Source organism: Vicia villosa, linkage group LG6, assembly GCF_029867415.1.
Source record: "Vicia villosa cultivar HV-30 ecotype Madison, WI linkage group LG6, Vvil1.0, whole genome shotgun sequence".
NCBI lineage: Eukaryota > Viridiplantae > Streptophyta > Magnoliopsida > Fabales > Fabaceae > Vicia > Vicia villosa.
Window position 1 is genome coordinate 5257759 of NC_081185.1, and position 7035 is coordinate 5264793.

The 7035-nt window shown below is 31.4% G+C and overlaps 1 protein-coding gene across 1 annotated transcript; it reads left to right on the plus strand.

Moving 5' to 3' along the window:
• The first annotated feature begins 3057 nt into the window (after window positions 1-3057).
• On the plus strand, window positions 3058-6455 carry LOC131608802 (plant cysteine oxidase 2-like). The gene is made up of 5 exons (XM_058880351.1): window positions 3058-3548; window positions 4886-5001; window positions 5104-5248; window positions 5500-5715; window positions 6155-6455. The coding sequence occupies exons 1-5, from the start codon at window positions 3320-3322 to the stop codon at window positions 6277-6279; spliced, it is 831 nt and encodes a 276-aa protein (XP_058736334.1). The 5' UTR covers window positions 3058-3319; the 3' UTR covers window positions 6280-6455.
• The last annotated feature ends 580 nt before the right edge of the window (window positions 6456-7035 follow it).

Sequence of the window (7035 nt, forward strand, 5' to 3'; positions counted from 1 at the left end):
CCAGAGCGAAAAAAAGGCATCCAGCCAAAGCACACACCTGTGGTATGTAACCTATAGACCATCTTCGTCTGATTCCTCGACCAACTCCAAGTTTTCTACATATAGCTTCTGCAAGTATGAAAATTTAGCATGAGCATCTCTGGTGCTCTCACACTACATAAGGGCATCCATTGGATCATCTCCCAAATAAATCACCATCATCTCTTGGGCATCATCACGTTTGATCCTAAAATGATCAAGTAATTTGTCCTCTTATTGGAAGGTGTATAAGGATAACACATCATCTAGCGTAATCGGCATCTCACGAATGGGAAAGTGGAAAGATGACGTTTCTTTATGCCATCTCTCACCAAAAGCCCTATGCATGCCATGGAAGATGGTCTTGTACCCGAAAGAACACAGACTAACAAGACCGAAGTATCTAATGACACTTTGGAGCCACTCATCCACAGGTTGATAAAGCTTGTGAATCTTTCTAATGTGGATAACAAGTTTCAAATAATCACATTCCTATTAAAAAGAAAATATAACAATATCAGTCGAATTGAATTTGGTTAAAATAGAAAAATAACCGTTAACAAATATACGTCTCCGGCCCAAACAAGCGGAGCAACATGGTCTCCAAATTATATCAGTAATTAGGTGTCAATGAACCCTCTTGGATAAGGGTGTGCAAGTCGAGGGACACTATAATGTGCAACTAAAGCCTTCTCCTAGTGTACGTGAGCCTAAGATGATGATCCCTGTGATAGGCGACTTATAGAAGTCGACACTTCCACATCATGAGGCTTGGGAACAGTTCCCCGCATAGCTCTAGCCTGCTCATTATGAAGAGTCCTCTCATGACGAACATACGCGTTTAGGGTTTCACAACTGAGTCTCATTTTGTTGTTGTTTGTCGTCATTCTCTTGAAAAACGAAAAAAAGGTCATTAGTTTGAAATTCTATAGCATGAAGGACCAAATTCGGAGATGCATTTTCAAAAATAAAAAAAGATCCATTTCCGAGATGCATCTCCGAAAAAGCTGGGTTTTGCTTCAACGGAAGAAACAATTACCAATCTTTCCCTAAGAACCTAAAATGCATCCAAATCATAGTGCATGTGTATAACATTACACATTTCAAATTCTAATATTACCTAATGCATCAAAAATAAACTATTTTACCTAATACATTAATCAAAAGTAAAAACAAAAAAACAAACTTACTCAAATAAAAGTTGACGAAGATGAAAAATGTTGAATGTAGTATGTGGAGTGAGTTGGAATTGGAAAGATTGAAGTAGATGTACGTTTGTTGCTTGAACAATAGACTTGCACACTGTTACTCACGAGCTCCAAAAATAACAAAAAAAATAGGCAGGGTTGGGACATACTAGATTTTTTATGTCCATTTCAACTTGACGGACTTGCCAACCTGCTCTTTTTTTGACGGATATATGGCGGAGTTGGGCGGGGCAGGGTGGACAACTTGCTTTACCACTCCTAATCACAATCATTCACAAATATTACTTTATAGATGGTTAAAATAAAAGTCAAATATTATTTATAATAATAAAATACAATATAAAAAATTTAAAATATAATACTTAACCATTAAAAATATCTTTGTAATATCTTAGAAATTTGGACCATTTTAGAAGGAGGGTAATCCTTATCCCTGTTCCTAAATATCATAAACAAGATTTTTCTTTCCATCTTTGCCTCATTCTTATTTAAATTTCTATTAACATTGGATTCTTATTTAAAGTTCAAAATGAATATTTATAATGAAAAAAATAATTTAAAATAAAAAATGTACTTGAAACATTGACTTGACATTAATAGTTGACTTTTTACTTACCAAATAAGTATAATTTATGCTTAAAACTAAATTCTTTAATGTACAAAGTAATGAAAAAGATTTCGAAACTACTTCAAAAATATTAACTTTGAGAATCAAATTTCGACCAAATTTAAGATATGATGAAACCACTTTTATAATTATTTATGACTATTTCAAATTTTTAAGACAGTTTAATGGTCTTTATTACTTAATTTTATTGTAATTATTGTTAGGGTCATGCTAACATGTGCCTTAAGGGCACACATTACGAGTTAAATGTAGAAATTTTTACTTAAAAATTGTGCATTATTTTCATAAAATATTTATAATTAATATATTTATTACGTTTTCCAATACAAATTTACTATATATTTAAGTTTCTTAATATGTGTCCCAAAGCTTTATCCTTATTTTTAAACTTAATCCTTTTCCTATAAATAAAACCTTAACATAAGCTCTCATTATCATGATATTGATGATTCTCTAGAACTTTGTACCCTTAGTAATCAATCCAGTATATATTTTGCTAATGACAAAAAATTTGTTAAATTTTTTGAAAATATTACTTTGAATTATATAAAAAAATATAATAATTATTATATAAAAAATAGAAAAATTATAAAATAATTTACAAAATAATTTATAATACTATTAAGATAAATTAAAAACTTTAAGAAAAATTGCTAATTATTTATGAATTTAGTAGAGATACACTAACTATATAAAATATTTTTATACTAATGTTCAATAAAAAACTATAAATATGTTATCTCAACCAATTTATTTTAAAATAGCGCGTAGTCTAACAAATTCCATGTTATTTATTAATTATCTATATAAAATTATTTTATACAAATATATTATTTATTTTCTCTTAATTTATTTATATTATAAACTGAATTATAATTTTTATAAAATTTAATTGATATGATATTTTATACTGTAATTAAATTTTTATAAATATTAAATTTATAGAAAACATTTTAAAATAATACTTTTATAAATGATTGTAATACACTAATCATATAATTCTTTTATACTAAAAAGTGACTGTGTTTAATGATCTCATTTTTATATATGTGACATATAATAGAAAACCAAAAATTATATCATAAAAAAAAGAAAAAGAAAAAAAAAAAAGTAACATCTGGAAAAAAAGAAAAGTAGGAAATATTATCCATTGTTTGATAATCAGCCCACTGAAATTCAAAACATGGCCCCTGGTTTTCAGTTTCACTTCTCCAAACCACTTTCTCTCTCCTCCCTCTCTTTCTCTCTCCTCATATTTATATTTGTCTTCTTCTCTGTCCTTTTCATCTCATTGCTCTGTTTTCCTCTGTTTTCTGTTTCATTCCATCTTTTCTCCTTTTTCTTCCACACCCATTTTCCAAAACTCCATCTTCATCACTCTTTCTTCATTCTGAATCCATTCATCTACCAAAGTTCCATCCTTTCTCACGTTTTCTCATCTGGGTCTTCTTCCTGCTCTGTTTCAATGGGGATTGAGAGAAACTTGAAGGACAGGAAAGGGAGGGAGTTGTGTAAAGTGTTTGATGAATCGAATGCCAATGACATGAAATCGAGAAAGAACCGGCGACATCGTCAGTGGATGAAGATGTCGCCGGTTCAGAAACTCTTTTTTGCTTGCCAACATGTTTTTGCTAATGCTTCACCTGGAGTTGTTCCTCCTTCTCAACACATTGATTTGCTTCGTTCTATTTTAGGTACATATTTCGATGTTTTTAATATTGTTTTACTCTGTTATTGTGCCTTTTTAATGTTGTTTTTCAATTTTGGATCAGTTATGAAACTTTGTGTATGATTTATTATTTTTGTTTTCTCATATATTTCTAATTTGTAAAAATGTGGTGATGTGATCAATATATAATTGATTTTCTTAAATTGAATTTCAGCTTAAAATTGATTTACATTTCATGTCCTCTTTACTCATTGATGTATTGTGAGGTGTTGATCTATGTAACGTAGTACTGACTCCTTTGGAAAAAAGTTTTCGCGTCTGTGTCCATAACCGACATCAACGCTTGTAATTACATTTAATTTTTTAATTTTTTCAAATTATTACTGGTTATCAACATTAACACTTATGATTACATTTAATTTTTAATTTTTTTCAAATTATTATATCTTATGCTTCTTTTTGATGTCCTTGTTGTGACACATTGTCAATGTACTTAATTTGGATGTATTTATTTATGACCCTTACTAGATGTTTTTTTTTTGAAGTTAGTGTTTTTTAAACTTGTAAAGAGTCAACCATTATGCTTTATAGTAGCAAGTTATAGGTTTGTGGTAGTAACTTCAATTTGATGGTAGTTGGAAGCTAATAAATTGGTCTTAGTACTAAAAAAAAACATAATTTAATGCTTGTGAATGTAATAAATGATTTGACACTTGTTAGTGTTTGAGAGTTAATGGTGTTAAGAGTTCAATGTGTGAATAAGTACATAAATAATGACAATCTATATTATAATCTTGTTTTTCTAGGCGTTTGATATGATATTAGAGTCTGTCTAAGATCCGTTGTATCACCTACTATATGAAGTCACGGGCTATTATAAGGCAATAGTCTAAATATTTGGTCATAGTCATGTGAAGGATATGTTGAGAGTCTTACATTCGATATCTCCGTCTCTCATGACCAACAAGGGGTAGTACGGAAATGTCCATCCGTCGTCCATCAACCACGTCTTTCGGCTTGATCTAAGGCCTTGACTCACCTTCACTCAACAAACCTTGCAAAGGAATCTTAGCTTTTCGAGGCAGTGGATTCTCAACATTGTTTGCATTACTCAAGCGATATTCTTGCATTCGCTTTGTCAATCCTAGATAAGGCTTGGCAATATAATTATCACCTTTTAAGCGTTCGGTTTTGTAAGGCTGAGTTAGATTCAACGTTAATAGCATTTGCGGTAGAGATTTGCATGAAAATTTCCATTACGATTTTAGTGTGTAATCAATTCCAATTTTTCATTAGTTTCCTTAATTCTATATTCCATGATAGAGAAGCTTTTAACAGTGGCTTTTCTTTTTCTTTGTGTAGCTGGAATAAAACCGGAAGACCTTGGATTGAAACCCGACATGCCATATTTCACTAACAACAACGCAGGAACTCCAAAAATTACATATCTTCACATTTTCGAGTGTGAAAAATTCTCGGTAACTAACCTCTCACCTATCGGTCCGGTCTGATTTTTCCAACATTGCTTCCAAGTTCGACTTAGTTTTTTATTTATTTATTTTGATTTTGATGCATTGCAGATGGGAATATTTTGCTTACCACCTTCAGCAGTAATTCCTCTTCACAATCACCCTGAAATGACAGTTTTTAGTAAGCTTCTGTTCGGAACAATGCACATCAAATCTTACGATTGGGCTGTTAACTTGCCTGCCGATGTCTCACAGAGTGAGTATTTTCTTATCTGAACGAAAAATGCGTTTAAGTCTTACACATTTTCATTCTAGCCTTACGAATACTGCCTCAGGTCTTATTTATAAGAAACAGTTAATTTTTTAGATTCATTGAATAACCAATGTATCTGATCTATATATTTTTCAGGTACATTAGTTATTCAATATATCGTACAATTTTATTTTGTGAAGATTGTTGGAACTAGTAAATGTAGAAGATTAATGTGCATGTTGATATTGTTGCAGAGACATCGGAGAAAAGATTGGCGAAAGTGAAGGTTGATGCCGATTTCACCGCTCCTTGCGATCCTTCCATCCTTTATCCTAATGATGGTGGCAACATGCATTGCTTCACTGCAGTCACAGCTTGTGCAGTTCTAGATGTTCTTGGTCCTCCTTACTCTGATCCTGATGGCAGACACTGCTCATACTATCAAAGTTTTCCTTTCTTCAACTTTCCAGGTACATATACAGCTAGTTTTAATGAATTCAAGGACAAAATTTTATCTATTCTCCGATATCTAAAAATTTGAAAAAAATAAATAAATTTTGAATATAATCACACAGACACGTGCGCACACACATACTTATGAATGTGTAATGTCCGTGTTGAAGGCTGACACATGTTGGACATCAAACACACACTTTCTTATGAATGTTCCGTGTCTGTGTTGAAGACAGACACGTGCTGGACATTAGACACACTTTCTTATGAATGTGTCGTGTCTGTATTGAAGACAAACACTTGTTGGACATCAGACACATATACACTATCTTATGAATGTGCCGTGTCCGTGTTGAAGACAGACACATGTTAGACATCATAACACACTTTCTTAAATCATTATTTGTGGCCATGTTTCTTACTCTTACAATGCAATGTTTCTTGTTGAAATTTCAGTTGATGGAACATCCTTACCAGAAGAAGAAAAGAAAGAATATGAATGGCTTGAAGAAAGAGAGAAACCAGAGAGTTTACAAGTGATAGTGAAAATGTACAGCAGTCCAAAGATTATGGAGAATTAATCTTGTTTTTTCATTATTCCTTGTAGGGAAATTTGGTTGTCTTTTTATTCTTTCTAGCACATCTTTCTTACTCTTAGCTAATCTTTTGTTTTTATCTCTATGGAACACTTTGGTGCTGTTTTTAGTTATTGTGTACATAACAAAAAAAAGAAAAGGAAAGGACAAATTTTGCAACACACATTGGATCATATAAGGTAATGAGATAATTGCTCAAAACTTAAATAAAGGGTTTATGTATGTAAGAAATTTCATTTTTTTTGTAAGTGTTTATATAGCTGTTTAGGTTTAATTTGAATTTTTTTTCAACAAAAACTTTAATTTTTGAAAGGAAAAAAAGAAAAATTTTAAATTTGAAACTTGTTCTTATTGCACACGCCCTGGATTATTAAATATTTATTTATTTAATTATTATGTGATATAATGATTATTTAATTATCTAATTAGGTGTGTATTTTTGCTAGTGGGTTAATTAAGCATGTGTTTGTTTTTTCATCTAAGCCAACGCTACCGCACGTCCAAGCTAATGCTACAATTTGTAGCTTCTAAATATTGCGGTGGATTAGCCAGCTGGACGTGAAAATTGGAATGGAAACGCCAAACCGAACATATACTAAATTATTAAGGAGATATAACTAATTGGGCCTAAGTGGTACAAATACAATATTGGATGAATTGATGGGTTAAGCCCAATTAACTTAAGAGAAGTTAGTAAAGGGACTAGGTTTAGTTTTCACAACTTTCACTTTTGGAGAATAG

Bases quoted from the DNA above. Each gene is read 5' to 3' on its own strand.
- LOC131608802 (XM_058880351.1), top strand. From the start codon at position 3,320: ATGGGGATTGAGAGAAACTTGAAGGACAGGAAAGGGAGGGAGTTGTGT. The intron at 5,249-5,499 runs GTGAGTATTTTC...ATATTGTTGCAG, and splicing joins GCCTGCCGATGTCTCACAGA to AGACATCGGAGAAAAGATTG. The intron at 5,716-6,154 runs GTACATATACAG...TTGAAATTTCAG, and splicing joins TCCTTTCTTCAACTTTCCAG to TTGATGGAACATCCTTACCA.